Source organism: Pan troglodytes, chromosome 4 (assembly GCF_028858775.2).
Source record: "Pan troglodytes isolate AG18354 chromosome 4, NHGRI_mPanTro3-v2.0_pri, whole genome shotgun sequence".
Taxonomy (NCBI): Eukaryota; Metazoa; Chordata; class Mammalia; order Primates; family Hominidae; genus Pan; species Pan troglodytes.
Window position 1 is genome coordinate 108,798,722 of NC_072402.2, and position 16,040 is coordinate 108,814,761.

A 16,040-nucleotide genomic window follows, 5' to 3' on the forward strand; every position below is an offset into this window, starting at 1 on the left:
AGCATGCGGCTTGCAGGCTGCAGGTTGAACAAGCTTGCTTTAGAACATCCAGCAAAGCATTTAAGCAGACAGTTCACATAAAAAGAAATACAAGTTGTCCTTATGCATATATAAACTAAAGATATTTACTATAAACTCTAAAGTAACTGCCACAAAAAAGTCAACTTGACTCATAACAAAATAAAGTCAAATTACAACAACACTGACACATAAGTTTTACTCATCAGTTTGGCAAAACCAGTAAGTTTGATAACATCTTATGTTGACAGGGAACTGACATTTTCATGATATTAGACAATTTTACTGGTATTTCTATAAATAGATATTATATAGTCAGATGATAGGTAGATAGATAATATCTATCCAAGTTAAAAATGAACATACCTTTTAACCTAGAAATTTTACTTGTAAGAATTTATGTTACAGATAATTCACACTTGGATAAAATGTACTAAATGATGAGTGAACAAGGTTATTCACTGAAGCATCATTTAGAATAGCAAAGATTAAAAATAATTTTATAAAAACAAGAAAGTTAAATTTTGATATATTTTAAACAAAGGAAACTATAAATCGCTAAAAATTCTTAAGAAGCTCTTGATAAAATAATATGGAGCAGTATCTAAGATACTATTTGAAGAAAAAAGAACTCAATAGTATGTAACAATGTTATCATTTTTGTGAAAATAGTAAGTAAATAGATATGTATAAAATTTTCTGGATATGTAAACCTATGTATGTATATGCATACATGTATACATATGTATATAATATCTCTGGAAGAATAAAGGATAGCACTTATATAAACTTTTTTAAACCATATTGTTTTCAAGCACATATTTCTAAAAATAAAATTACAGAGACATACATGGTACTGATAAACACCAAATTCAGAGTAGCAATTAACTTTGGAAAGGAGTAGTAATAATAGGATTATGCAATGATACACAGAGCCTTCAACTGTTCTGTAACTCTTTTGTAGGGTTGTCATTTTCATATAATTTCAAGCTTGAAAAATAGTTAAAAGACAAGAACAAATAACTTTCATCCATCCTTTACCTATGTTTTAATATATTTTTCATCTCTCTCTCTTCCCTCTTTCTTTCCTCCCTCTCTCTCTCTCTCTCTGTCTCTATCCACACAGACCAAAAAAAAAAATACTTTATCTCTAAATGATAACAATGATTCAATGACCAAAATCAGAAAATTAAACATTGATTTAATATGATTAGCTAATCCATGGTCCATTGCATCTGTAATGTTATATTTTCTATAAAAAAAAAATGTGAAGCAGCCTGGCCATAATTGTTCACACCTGTAATCCCAACACTTTGGAGGGTCAAAGTGGGTGGATCACTTGAAGCCAGGAGCTCTAGACCAGCCTGGGCAATATAGTGAGACTCTACCACTACAAAATATTTTTTTTTAAAAATTAGCTTGCAATGGTATTCTGTGCCTGTAATCCTAGCTACTCAGGAGGTTAGGCAGGAAGATCCCTTGAATCCAGGAGTTTGAGGTTGCAGTAAGCTATGATTGTACCACTGCACTCCAGCCTGTGTGAGAGAGTGAGACTCTGTTAAAAACAAATGTTAAAACTGTTGGAGTTTATTAAAGGGGATGTGGACGTTTTATAATGCTACAATTTTCTGTATCTTTAAAATAGTTTCCATTGCCTAAAAAAATAAAGATAATTTAACCATACATCAAATGATGTTATCTAGCTCATGTTTTAATCAGCCATCAATAAATATGTATTTTCTATCTATGATGGAGACCATTTTCCTGGCCTCCAGGGTCTGGTCCCTAGGGTTCAGTTAAGGCAATTATTTCCCTCATCAAGTCAGATAGATATGAATGTTATGGACTGAATGTTTATGTTCCACCAAAATTCAAATGTTGAAGCCCTAATCTCTTATGTGAACGTATTTGGAGGTGGGGCCTTTGGGAAGTAATTAGGTCCTAAGAGTGAAGCCTTCATGATGAAATTAAGAAGAGACACCAGAGAGATGATCTCTCTCTCCATCATGTGAGGATAAAGCAAAACTAAGGCCATCTGCAAGCCAGGAAGAGAGCCTTCACCAGGACTAAGTGGAGTCTGCCTTGACCTTGGACTTCCAGCATTCAGAACTGTAAGAAATAAATATCTGTTGTTTAAGACACCCCATTTATGGTATTTTGCTATAGCAGCCTGAGCAGAATAAGTCACCTAGCCTCACTCTGCAACGGAAAAATAATGACTCGTGAAGATTGTCACTCCAAACCCTTTGCAAAGGAAGATACAAATGCCCAAGGCTGCTCATTACATAATTGCTCAGGAACACTGTTTCTCAGGTGTACACGATGCTGCACACTTCCACTGAGACACCTAGTGGTAGGCAGTTCTGTCTATCTGAAAATAAAAAGCAAAACACTATGCTCAGTGTTTTGCATTTTAACTCATAAAATATAAAATTGGTTCTCTCCCCAAATGCTCAAAGGCTTTTGTTTATTCTAACTCCTCTTTAAATCATGCCAATGAGGAATACAAACAAAACAGACCGTGTAAGCACATTGCCCTGGGTCAAAGTCAGCATGAAATGCTCTCATCTCCTAATCTTTGTACTAATTGACTACTCACTAACCTACTATATTGTTTTAATTATTAATTCTCATGGCTCTTTTAAAATCATTTATTTATAAAACAAAATATTATAGGACATTATCTGAATCTTCAGATTTATTCCACTGCAACTAATAGTTGTTCAATAAATATTAAATATAATTGACTTACATTAAGATATAATGAGTGTAGGCAATGTGCTAGGTCCTAAACACAGATACAAATGCAGATATAAACATCATAATAGGAATTCAAATGCATGGATTGGAAATTATCAAGATCATTACAAAACGATTGTTCTCTATAAGAAATCCTTTCAAGAAGAGTAACCAACAAAAAAGCTCTAACTACAAAAATACAAAATTACATGGAAAAGGTAATGCAATTCATTGTATCAGAGAAGTTTGGGGGTTTGGGGGAAAGCAGGCATTCTTCGTTGAATTAAACAACAATGGAGCTATAAATTAGCACATCCTTTTAATAGGAATAACACCCACACTACAGTTTTATAAATCTCTTCTTTCCAACCAGTGAGAGTAGCCTATACTCTCTGAGGTAAGAAGTCATTGAGTTTCTTTCCAGGTTTTGTAAAATCGCAAAGTAGGAAATATTTATTAAATATCTTTGTTTTAAATGCTTATCTTCTTTTCAAATGCATTTTTGGAATAACTGTTCTTTAAAGGGGATTTGAGCCTTTAGAACTGTTAGGAGCACATGAGGAAAGACTTGGGAACTTAGGAGTATAATTAATATTCTTAGGAGGTACTCGATATGAGTTATGAGTTCATACTACAAATGTTGAGGAACAAGAGCTATAAGTCAGAACAAAATGGGAGGCGGAATTCTGTTTGACTGAATGACTATATTGGAGAAATTGCAGGTTTGGGGCCACACTGTGGGACCCTTACATACTGTTGATAAACTTTTTTGGTAAAAGTCTTGTAAACACTACAAGAGAGTCAAAACCAAACCTAACATAAGGCTGAGTGGTATAATTTCCTAGAGCAGAGATCTGTAAACTTTTTCTGTGAAAGATGAAATAATAAATATTTTAGGCTTTGCAGGCCAGATGGTTTCTGTCACAACTGCTTAACTCTGTCCTTGCAGCACAAAAGCAGCCAAAGACAATACTGTAATAAAAGAAGGGTGGGTTTGGATGTATTTCAATAAAACATTATTTACAAAAGCAGATAGGTAAGCAGAATTTAGCCTACATATGCTGGGCGCGGTGGCTCACGCCTGTAATCCCAGCACTTTGGGAGGCTGAGGCAGGACAATCACTTGAGGCCAGGAGTTCAAGACCAGCCTGGCCAATATGGTGAAACCCCATCTCTACTAAAATTACAAAAATTAACCCAGCATGGTGGCGTGGACCTGTAATCCCAGGTGCTCAGGAGGTTAAGGCACAAGAATCTCTTGAACCTGAAAGACAGAGGCTGCAGTGAACTGAGATTGTGCCACTGCACTCCAGCCTGGGCAACAGAGCAAGATCTGTCTCAAAAACACAAACAAACAAAATAATAGAATTTAGCCTACAGGCTGCAGTTTGCTAACCCCCTGCTCTAATCTCTGAAAATCTTTTCTAGGTGATATACCCACATGAAGACAGTCCTCAGGCCAAACTCATAGATCCCAATTCTTTGCTATCCATTTATCCTCTTCTGAACTTTCTAGAGTCTCCTTTTCTGTTTCTTCCTCCCTCCACCCCCACATGTGTCTGGAATTGTCAGGCAGCTTTTTCTCAGAAGCGCCGAATGGCTGTATGGGAAGAAATTAGACCTCGATGAGACAAACAAAATGATTATTAGGGACTTGCTTTGTTTAAGAGAGGAAATACACTTGGGGTGATTGCTTAACCCAGAGATTATTACTGAGAAGAGTGGGACTCACAAAAGAGGAGACACCTGCAGGGCCTCAAACACTCCAGATGAGAAATAAGCTGAGGGCTACCCCTTGACTCACATAATGGTTACTGTGTAAAAGATCTTTTTATACATAAACAATGTGTCTAAACTATGAAGCAAATTACACAATAGAGTCCAGTAGGTGAATAGATTGCTTGCAAATCCTGGTTGGCAATATTACTAGGAAGAGAGGAAAACAAAGAAAATGGCAGAATTTTTTATAACTCATCTTTCACAGCTAGAAGCTTTTTTTCTAACAGAATTTAATGAAACATTAAGAGCCACGGTTTCCTGCGCAAGAGTTATAGAACTGGTATGATGCCACAAGGCAGACATAAAAGATTAGGAAAGGAATGTTACCTGATGGCTGCATGTGACGACATCCTACTGACTCCTGTGAATGACTGCATCAGTCAGGGACCCACAGGAAACAAGGAGCATGCTCAAACTGGGTAATTGTGGGAAAGTTTACTAAGGAGACTCTTTACAAAGGACATAAGCTGGAAAATCAAGACTAATCATATAATTTATTGTTGAAACTGTGCCACTTTTTTTTCACAGTACTTTGAGTTGTTGTTTTAGGAATGGTGCCACTTTTGAGGGTGAAAGGAAGCTTTATTAATAAATTATTTCAGGACAATGGGTATAAACTGGGTCTAGGACAGCCAAACCATAACTTTTGCAATAGTGGTGTATCCCAGGCTAGCAAAAATAAGGAGCTGTTATCACCTCTACCCCTACAAGGACAAAGGGAGGAAACAGTTACCAGAACCTGGCAGGCAGCAAGATGAAAAGTTTAACAAACAGGAACTGTGGCCCTCTATAAAGGAAAGCATCCAATCTACAGTGAGCCAACAGCTGGAGAGTGGGTGAATTAAAATCCGAACTTCACTGTCTTACTACTTTCTGATCTCTTGCCAATATCTCACATTAGGTGAACCCAACCAGAAGCTGGAGGTCAGGGGAGCCTGTGGATGCAGTCCTTATGGGTCTGCTTCCAAGGCATAAAGCCACATAGGGAAGGACAGAGATTAGACCTAAAGGGGAAATTAGAAGATATCCAGCATAGTAAATATCCTTGCAGAGTATCCAGAACTGAAACTATCTTTTAGCTCTGACTTCTTCCAAAACTTTTTTTGAAGCATTCTAAGAAAGCTCAACTCCTATATTCTTCTTGAACAACCTTCTCCCTATTCATGTCCTGTTATGTTGTAGAAAAACAGTAAAGTAAGCAAGAACTTGTTTTACCCCCACCGGCTGGGAGTAAGACTGTTTCTTCACAGAGCAATGAACGTAAGCATGAGGTTTACATGAATATATTTAGTCTCCTCACTCTCCATTTCAAAAAGATCTGGGAACATTTCACAGCCATGGGCTGATTATGCAGGTATCATCAGCCTGGGAATATAATGAAATAAAAAAGTTGTTTTTCACATTTGTCATAGGAAACTCCTTCACCCACTTTCTGGTCCACAAATGTTCCCAAGAGATCTTAGGAGAACTATGGAGTCTGGTGAACCACATCAATGATTCAGACCAACAGCAAATCTGCATGAGTATAAACATAAAATGCAAAGGAAACAGGCAAAATAAATATCACTTTCAGAGGTGAACACTAGCCACTTCTCCTTACATAAATACCATGCTTGGCTATAAACAATTAAGGTAGAATATGAAAAAAAGAAACAATGTCCACCTCTGAATGTGTGACACTCTCTTTTATATGAGCATATGAAAACCAAGAAGTAGAATGATTTTATGACTTATGTCCTGGAGGATCCAGAGCAATACACTTTACTTTCAAGACCAAAGAACACCCTTCTGCTAGGGAAACTCCATTATTACACCCTTTCTAAATCATTACCAAGCTTAAGCTGTGTCATTGACTTTTCTTAATCCAAAGAGACAGATCTCCCCCATCTCATCAATAACCTCTCTGATATCCCTTCCATTTTTAAAAATCCCATAATTATATTATTGAATAAGGTAAAAAAAAATACCAATCTCCTTTTGGCAACTATTTTTCAAATCCAAACTGAGTTTTGCATGAGTTCTAGGCTACTTTAAATATTCAGGACAATTCAAGGAAGAGGAGGAAAGACATAAATTTAAAAAGAAGGAGGGAAAGAATAAGGGAATAAAAGAAGGAGTGGGAAACAATAACGAAATGAAAGAAACAGTGAGAAGCATTATTAAAACAAGAAATAAAAGTATTAAGAAAATTAATGAATGATTTATCTTTTTAGTGAGGGTAGGAGAAAAGAGAGCTATGTCATGGATCATTTTCTGGTCCATCACATGGGTAAGAGTATTGCCTAAGCTTCCTGAGTAATCACAGAGTGTTACAAATGATCTCACTTCTATTTCCATATGGAAGACACACCATTCTTGACCTAACCTAGGATTTCCCAAACTACGTATGCAGATACTGTTCACTCCTTCATCATTTGGACAAATGAAAAGAGAAGGAAAACAGGAAGCTTTTCAGCTCACCCTGAATTTTCACAGATGGCCCGGTCTGAATTGTTGCCCCAGGTGAGACATAAGCAGATTCCAGGAAGACAGCAGCAAAGAGCTAGAAAAAGAAGTATTTATAGAGAGGTTCTTTCAATGGAAAAGAATTTGCTTCCTGACAATGATCTTCATAGAAGGTTAATATGCTTAAGCACATTGAGAATTCATTGAATATCTATTACATGTAGTACAGAAGACAGCCCTATTGTGGTTATGATGATGACCATAAGCTTAAGAAAAACTGGCTTTCATGATGAATTTGTGTGTGGTAGAGCTTGTCATAGTCTACCCCTTGTAGTGGCAGTTTAGAAGCTCAAAACTCACTTTTGAGATCAATTGTTATAATTCTCCAGTTTTTAGTAATGCTTTTCTATAGCCTTCCCTGCACCTGATTCTAACCGCCTTATTCCTTTGCTCCATTCTCTTGTCTCACCTTGACTGTTTTTTTACCTTTTGACACCAATGTATTTATTGCAAATCACTTCAAATGCTACTGGAAAGGTAAATAGTGAACAAATGAACTGCTATAAAACATTACCTACTTTTAAAGAACTCGCAATCTAATAGAGAGATAAGGTTGAAAAACATTATTGAAATGTTAAGTAATCTATAGAAGCCATAGAAAGAAGTCCAAAATAGATATGGCTTACAGGATAATGAGGTCACATCCTGGTAGGAGACCACTTTTGGAGACATCAAATAAGATGAACATGGCAAGACATGAAAATCTAACATCTCCGATTGGGAAGAAAAAAGCTCAGAGCATGTTTAGCGCATATTACCTTCAGATACTGTTTGCTGGAAGCCTAGGAAAATGAAGGAAATAGGGCTGGAAAGACAGCTTGGAGCCAACGCAGGAGGGATAATTGTAATCTCAAAACAACCTTGAGTAGGTTGTTTTGCCATAACTTTTTGAGCAGACAAGTAATATAATCCAGGTGATCTAAGAGGTCACATAATTACAGATAAGGAAATTGGGGGCAACACGAACAAGTGTTTAGCAATGTTTTAACAGACAAAGAGACACCTGGGATGCCTTAGAAAGAGATACCCTGCCTACCTCATCTGAACAAAGACTCTACATATATCATAGACACAAGGGGTTTTTAAAAGAGGAAACAAAAAAAGGGAGGCAGCCTGGTTATACCTCCAGAAGAATGCAAGTCGAAGCTCAGTGCAGGCTGCTTTCTGTTGTTCTTGCCCCCATCAGCAATCAAGAGATGAAGCCGAAGGTTCTAGTGGGCACTCACACTCTCTGGCCCTACAGCAAGCCACTAGAGGGGAAGGCATGTCAGGTGAGGGTGACAGAAGCAGCCACCATGCCCTTTCCTTTGTCTCTTGGAGCTATCCCAGCCCAGTGAAGAAATCTAAGTTTAGCTCCTGTCTGCCTATGTAATAATGTCCAGCTGCCGACCAGAATAATCTCTGATGTCACAATAGATTAATCAGGTTTTGGCATCATCCCACAATACCCTGAGAAGTTGGTGATGGGGGAAGAGTGGACTTTTTTTTCAAAGAATGCTGTGGTGACTCGAGTACAACACATGAAGAATTCCAGAAAAGAGCCATTTTTGAAGTCAGCGGTGAATCAGAGGTTTTCTGACCCTCTCGAGTGCCTTCTATGAAGAAGAGTTCAACTCTGGCTCCAGTTTGTCCCCTACTCTTTTCCCGAATCCCTCGACATTCCTTGCTCTTTTCCCCAGGCACCGCATGGCCTGTGACATTTGCTGGGACTCACACACGGCGTCCAACCTCCTTTCTCCGAGCGATGACTCCTAGGAAGTTCCCAAGGACGGGAGCGATGCAGGCTCCGACACGCGAGGGCGGGGGGCGGGGGTGGGGGATGCGATGGACGGGGGAGCGGAAGGGAAAGAGAGAGAGAGGGGACCTGGGTGTAGAGAGGGCCCAGGGCCGCATGAGCCAAGCCAGGGAGGAGCAGGGGGTTCATCTCAGCAACCTGATCGGTGTCGGCCTTTCCCTCCCTTCAACCCTCCATTGGTGTTGCTGGAACTCGGAAGACTGCTAGACAGACATCCTCTAGGGCACTCTCCCTGACTCACTTTGCTGTGCTTTTAAGCACTCTTTTCTGGATCAACAAGAGTTTGCTAGTAAAAATCTGAGCCCGCCATCTCGATGCTTCTCCTGTCTCTAAAACTGGTGCCCGGGCTGAGGCCCCAGGTGACAGACGTTTTCCAGTCTACGCTGCGCGGTGCTAAGCCTCTGCGAGGCAGAGCGCACTAAAGCGTGCGCCGCCTCCGGGAGAGCTGAGCTCAGGACAGCATCCTCTCCGTGCGGTCGCCGCTGGGCACCCAGCAGCGCGGTCTGGCTCCGCTTCTTGTGTCGCTGGCCTTAAGAGTGGGACTGTGAAGGTGGCTGGGCGCTGGAATTTGTGGTTTTAAAAGTTCTTGACACCTGCTAGAAAGTGCTAGAGGACTCTTCAGCCCCTAAGGTGCCCCTAGTCACCAAGAGTAGGCGCTTTTCCTGAAATTGATATGGGAAATTTGAAAAGTAGGGTTTTTGAGAACAAGCCACATCAGATCTTTCCCCACTTATTTCAACCTCTTATCGTTCCTGCCCCTAAGGTTCTGGTCACGGTTGCACATTTAATGCTTTCACATGGAAGTGCTGTTGAAGACTGAGACTGCACCCCACCCTCCAAAGCATCCCATAAGCAAGCACAGTTTCTTACTAGCCAAGGAGAAGGGAAAGCACTAGTTGAAAGTGGCCACAGGAAATGCTCAAAGATGTTCAGAATGCATGGGACATATGCAAGGACTCCAAATCCTTACAGTGGCTGCTGGTTTCAGAAGGTGTTTCTCCCAAATAGAAAGGATTGGTCACGGAAATGCCCTGTAGGAGAAAGACACTGGTATCCGTTTCTTAAAGGACATTCACACTTATGAAGTGTTTAGGGCAAAGCAAAAAGGAGGAAGATGAGGGAAATTCCTGATGACTTTACTGATGTTAAAATTCCATAGATTTAGCTACTCCTTTTTTTTTTTTCCTTTCACATCATCAATTCAGAATTCTATAAAGGAAGAGAATGACATGGTAGAAAATCATTGGCCTAGGAGAAAAGAGCCCGTAGGCGTTTAGGTGTTATATAGTGCAGCCAGAAAGCTCTGGAGCATCAGGGAGACTCCAACTTAAGGCAACAGCATGGGTGAATAAGGGCTTCCTGTGGACTGGCAATGAGAGGCAAAACCTGGTGCTTGAGCAGTGGCCCCTAAGGCAGGCCTTACAGATCTCTTACACTCGTGGTGGGAAGAGTTTAGTGTGAAACTGGGGTGGAATTGGGTTTCCACGTATGTTCCCTTTTGCCTTACTATATGTTCTGTCAGTTTCTTTCAGGAAAATCTTCATCTTACAACTTGTAGGGCTGGTGTTAACTTACGACTTCACTAACTGTGACTTTGAGAAGATTAAAGCAGCCTATCTCAGTACTATTTCTAAAGACCTGATTACATATATGAGTGGGGTAAGTGAAGAAACTTTTTTAAAACAAATGTATTTTCATCAGAGGAGTCGGCATACACACACTCTACAATTTAACTTTGTAGGAAAGAAAAATAATTTAGAAAAAATCATGGCCCCACATTTTGTCAAGAATTCTTACAAGTGATATTCAAATATCTAATCTAAAATGATCATCTAGAAATTGGCACATTCTAAGTGTGCAGATGTTGATGAGGAGCAGGTATTGATAGCGCGTTATGCGTCGAAGGATGTCTATCCTTTGCTAAAGTGTTGCTCTGACTATGCTGTAAACAGCAGGAGGTAAGAGCTTAAGAAAGAGGAGTAAAAGAGAGATAATTCTCATGAGCTAAACTGTAAGGATTGATGCTGTGCTCCAGGTCTCTCCAGTGTTTTAGATGTTTCAGGATGCTATTTATTACAGAATATGGTGTACTTGGAATTTTTTTTAACATACAGTAGTAATCATTTTCCTGATTAACCTAATTTCTAGACAGAGTTTGCATTCATGAATGGCCACAGTACAGATGCGGACATCCAAAGAATGGCATTATTACTCACAAGCATAGTGCTATGTGCAGTTGTGGCTTGAGGGAAGGGAGGGGGGAGGTCGCCCTCTGAGACCTGAACCTTTTGGTGTGGTTTCAAGCACTAACCAGCACTATCTAAAGACTATTTTCACTGCCTTGTCAATGACACAGGAAACAGGACCTGAGTGGAAACTGTTTTCAGGGCAACTTTAAAGCCTGGGAGCAAAGGGTGGAGGGATGATTTTCCTTGTGGACTTAAAAGTCTGTACCCTCTTTGTCCTGTTTTTCTTTCTTCCAGACCAAAAGTACCGAGTTCAACAACACCGTCTCTTGTAGCAATCGGGTGAGTAGAGTTCAGTGCTGCTGGCTTTCACCAGGGAGACGCCAGGCATTTTGGAGAGGGAGTATCCTGCTGTGTGCAGAACCCCGAGAGGTGCCTGGGCTCCGGGACGCCGCCGCCGGGGGAAAGGGGACATCTGGGCTGTCAGCGCGGGGCTGCGCCTAGCTTGGGACAACACTTCTGTTCCAATTTAGGGAGAGGAAGTCTCTATCCGGAGGAAAGGCAAATTGGGAACTGGGACGAGGGAACGTTGTCAGGGGCACCACCTGCTGGGGTCCGGCGCCTCCGCGCTCGGGCTCGGAATTTTGGCAGCCTCCGCCCCCTGGAGACTTGGGAGGAGCGAGCGTGGGTGACAGTCTTTTCGCGACGAGTGCCCTCCGCCACCCTCGCCACGCCCCTGCTCCCGCGCGGTTGGTTCTTCCTTGCTCTACTCAACCGTAACCTCTTCTCTCTGACTCTCGACTTGTTGTGTTCCTCGCTCCTCCCTGACCTTCCTCCCCTCCCCTTTCACTCAATTCTCACCAACTCTTTCTCTCTCTGGTGTTTTCTCCTTTTCTCGTAAACTTTGCCGCCTATGAGCAGCCACATTGCCTTACTGAAATCCAGAGCCTAACCTTCAATCCCACCGCCGGCTGCGCGTCGCTCGCCAAAGAAATGTTCGCCATGAAAACTAAGGCTGCCTTAGCTATCTGGTGCCCAGGCTATTCGGAAACTCAGGTAAGCCCGAAGCCTCAGACGCTTGCTGTACCTTGGGGCTAACCTCAAATTAAACTGGGGCTTTGGTGCAGAAGTCGTTCTCTTATTTTTATTTAGGTTTTATCTTTCGAAGAGCAAACGAGCCGGGTAAAAGTGGTAGGATGTCAGTTAGACCCACGTTGATACCCGGAATCAAACTCACCTATTTCTACGGTTCTGATACTGTTTTGGCTGAATTATGGTTCTAAACCTTAGGGCAATGTTTCAAGCTATGATGAGTGAGCCTTCTATATCAGAATGTTTTGATTGCTGGAGCATAAGAGTATGGCTGTTAAAAATGCCAATTCCCAGGTACTCAACCCAGACCTTCAACATTAAAATCTCAGATTTTGGGGCTCCTTAAAAGATTCTTGTCCAGTCCAAAGTTTGAGCAACACCTCTTGTTCTTATCACTTAATTATTGTGTGCTTATTTGCTAAATGTGTAATTACATTATACATAAAATCTCTATCCTATGTTTGCTTAATTGCTTGTGTGGGCGCTATTGCTGTCTCTTTACATATTTTTGCACATGTAGTTATCTGCATTTGAATGCTCGTGTAGCATTAAATATGGAGATAGTGTAGTGGAAAGTTAGGCATAGGAACTCTGGAGACAACCTGCCTGACTTTGAATCCTGGCCCTATAACTTCTGTGAAGACTTAGTTAAATTACTTAGCCTCCGTGTACTGTAGCTTCATGGGTAAAGTAAGTATCATATCAGTTAGTCTTATACAGGTTGTTTCTGAGGATTAAATTAGTCAACACATGTAAATGCAGTTGGAACAGTGCCTGGCACATAACAGGCACTCAATATTTATTTCAGTCAGCAAGTAGAGGATTTATCTTCATGGTGACAAGTTTAAGGAACAGAGAGAGACAAGTGCAGATATGTTTGATTGCTCCTTATTAGCCTAGTGGACTTTATATGTCTACAATCTAGGTAGATGGACACGACTGTCCCTTTTTTTTTTTTTTTTTTTTTTTTTTTTTTTTTGAGACAGAATCTCGCTCTGTTACCCAGGCTGGAATGCAGTGGCACAATCTCAGCTCACTGCAACCTCCATCTCCTGGGTTCAAGCCTCAGCCTCCCGAGTAGCTGGAACTACAGGTGCCCACCACCACGCCTGGCTAACTTTTGTATTTTTAGTAGAGACGAGGTTTCACCATATTGGCCAGGCTGGTCTCGAATTCCTGACCTTGTGATCTGCCTGCCTCGGCCTCCCAAAGTGCTGGAATTACAAGCATGAGCCACCATGCCCGGCCAAAACTGTCACTTTCTAGAGGTTGAGGATTGAAGCCATAGGGCTGATCTGGGTTGAGCTTGAATTAGAAACTCAATACCAGACAGCCATATGGGAAACCTATTTGGCTTCATGCCTTCTTATGAAGGAGACCCTGGCAAATCTGCAGATGGCTACAATAAAATTCATTTAAATAAGAGCACAAACAAAAAGCTAGATCAAGTTCTTGGACAGCATGTGAGAAAGGGAGAGTTTGGAGAAATTTATTTCAGTCCCTCCCAAGCCCAAATGGAGAGTCTAAGACTAATAATAATGATTTTGCAGATTTTTTTAAGATTTGTGCTTAATAACCCTGTGACTTTATTAATTTGCATACCATGTGTCTAGGAGGCCCAGTGTACTACTCAAAGGTAATTCAGATAAAGGTATATACTGCACTCCTCTTTAAAATAAGCCCTCAGATGTCTGTGACACATCTAGACAATGGGGCAGGGGAGGGGGAAGGATGGGGAGCAGGAGCATGCATTTTGGGTCCAAAAAATAGACTAGGTTTATTGAATGATGTCTATAAACAGGTATAAGATAGCTCTTGCCCATGAGGAACTTGTGATCTTGTCAGGGAGGTCTTGAAATCAGCAATTTATTCATTTACTTAATCACTCAACAAATATTCAGTGTTTCCTATGATTAAGACACTGTATTCAGTGCTATGGGGAATACCTATGATGCAATATAAAGAAAAGCATGTTAAGTGAGAGCCAAGTTAAATGACACACACTCTTAAGCACTGGAAGAGTTTCCAAAAGCAAGGTCTGAGCAATTAGTGGAGGCTTTTTGAAGGAGGTGGTGCTGGGCCTTGAAGCAAAAGTAGGTGGGTACAGAAACAGGAAGGCATTCCCCTGGAAAAGGCACATGCTAGCACATAGTAAGCAGGTGCTTTGGAGACACACTGAAAGATGGATTTGCATAGAGAAGGCAATTAAACCTGCTCTCAACAGTTACTAAAGATAGTGAAAAGTAATTTTGACTATTGATTCTTATATTCTGCAGATAAATGCTACTCAGGCAATGAAGAAGAGGAGAAAAAGGAAAGTCACAACCAATAAATGTCTGGAACAAGTGTCACAATTACAAGGATTGTGGCGTCGCTTCAATCGACCTTTACTGAAACAACAGTAAACCATCTTTATTATGGTCATATTTCACAGCACCAAAATAAATCATCTTTATTAAGTAGATGAAACATTAACTCTAACTGTGACAAAGAAGACCACAGATAGTTATCTTTTAATTACAGAAGAGTTTCTTAACTTATTTTTGTAAGTTTTTATTGTGTAAGTTTATAATGCAGGGGAAGTACTACTCCTCAAATGTTGAGGGAAGCTTCCATAACATCGATGACTGACTTCATGGCAGTAATTCTCAGCTGTAGTTGCATAAGCATTGCTCAAGAGGAAAATCCAAAAGTGCAGCAGGAGAACTCTTTTCCCTGAAAAAGTAAAAATATTGAACTCAATGATAGCACCTAAACTTACATTTAAAAGACAGATATTCCTTCTACATGTAATGACACTTCTTGTGTTAAACTAAAAATTTACAAGAGAAGAAAGTGAAAGCAAATGGGGTTTCACAAATAGTTGTAAATATAGTGAAGCAATTTGAAATAATTTTCAAGCAAAATATTGTGAAAGTATTCTAAGCCAAGTTTTAAATATTATCTAACAGACAAGAGTGGTATATACAAGTAGATCCTGAGAAGTACCTTTGTTACAGCTACTATAAATATACATATAAATTATAGAATCTACTTTAATTTATTTTGTGAACACTTTTGAAAATGTACATGTTCCTTTGTAATTGACACTATATATTTCTTAATAAAATAATTCTCAAATTTGTTTCTTATGAATCATCTCTCAAATCTAGTTAGACAATTTGCACACATACTTTTCTAAGGGACATTATCTTCCTTCAGGTTTTTACCTCCACTCATCCTTAGAGCCCACTGACTGCTCCCCTTTATACCTGTTGGCCCTGCCTATAGGAGAGAATATTTGGAGATAGGCAGCTTCAGGATGCATTGCAATCATCCTTTTCTTAAATTATGTCACTAGTGTTTTATTTTTTCCCCTCTTGAACTTTCCTCACACCTGGAAGAAACAAAGTAGGAAAAAGTGAACAGGGGATGTCAAATCGATTCTTGAATTCCCGCTGCAAGCTAGAGCCGCAGGCACCCTCTCACTCAATTTCCACTCAGAACCCTATAAACACCAGTGGGAAGGGCAACCCACTGCACGTGGGAATGCACTGATTTTTCCTAGGAGTAGACATGTTCCTCTAATTACTCCCTGAGGGTTAGTTGGGGCTAAACCATGACAGAAGTGGGGAAGTTCAATGTCCTTAAATCCATCTTACTTGCCAACAGGTAAGAGGAAGCTTACATTATATGTCCAGTCCACATTTAAAGAGCACTTACTGTGGAACAAGCCTTCAGCCAAACAATGGGGATAGAAAAGTAGGTAAGACTCAGCCTTTGTCCAGAGAAGCTCAGGGTGTAGCTGAATAGGCAGTTTCTTTTGTCCTGAGGAAAATCAAGACATGCCTGCTTTCTAAAAATCTTCCTCTGAAGACCTGACCCAAGCCCTTAAATGCTATTGTAAGAGAAATTTCTTTGTCTATTAACTCCATTTTAGTAGGGAT

The 16,040-nt window shown here is 40.2% G+C and overlaps 1 protein-coding gene and 1 long non-coding RNA gene across 7 annotated transcripts in view; one reads left to right on the forward strand and one right to left on the reverse strand.

Moving 5' to 3' along the window:
• The window catches only part of LOC107966608 (uncharacterized), a 59,203-nt gene extending 50,800 nt beyond the window's left edge, over window positions 1-8,403 (reverse strand). The window contains exons 1-2 of one of the 3 annotated variants that reach the window (XR_010156968.1): window positions 8,165-8,376; window positions 6,997-7,078 (exon numbers count right to left, since the gene is read on the reverse strand). This is a non-coding gene — a long non-coding RNA (uncharacterized LOC107966608). Of the gene's footprint in view, window positions 1-6,996; window positions 7,079-8,164 lie in introns of all 3 variants that reach the window. The other 2 variants (XR_010156967.1, XR_008548045.2) reach the window with 2 other exon arrangements.
• A 52-nt stretch (window positions 8,404-8,455) lies between these two features.
• TSLP (thymic stromal lymphopoietin) lies at window positions 8,456-15,249 on the forward strand. Of its 4 annotated transcripts, none has more exons than XM_016953612.4 (5): window positions 8,456-9,827; window positions 10,359-10,495; window positions 11,320-11,364; window positions 11,944-12,078; window positions 14,391-15,249. In XM_016953612.4, the coding sequence occupies exons 1-5, from the start codon at window positions 9,752-9,754 to the stop codon at window positions 14,517-14,519; spliced, it is 522 nt and encodes a 173-aa protein (XP_016809101.2). In that variant the 5' UTR covers window positions 8,456-9,751; the 3' UTR covers window positions 14,520-15,249. The 4 variants fall into 4 exon arrangements, with proteins under 4 accessions (XP_016809101.2, XP_054540500.1, XP_063666607.1 ...); XM_054684525.2 differs by having other exon boundaries at window positions 8,461-10,180; XM_063810537.1 differs by having other exon boundaries at window positions 8,488-9,886; window positions 10,369-10,495.
• Window positions 15,250-16,040: the final 791 nt, after the last annotated feature.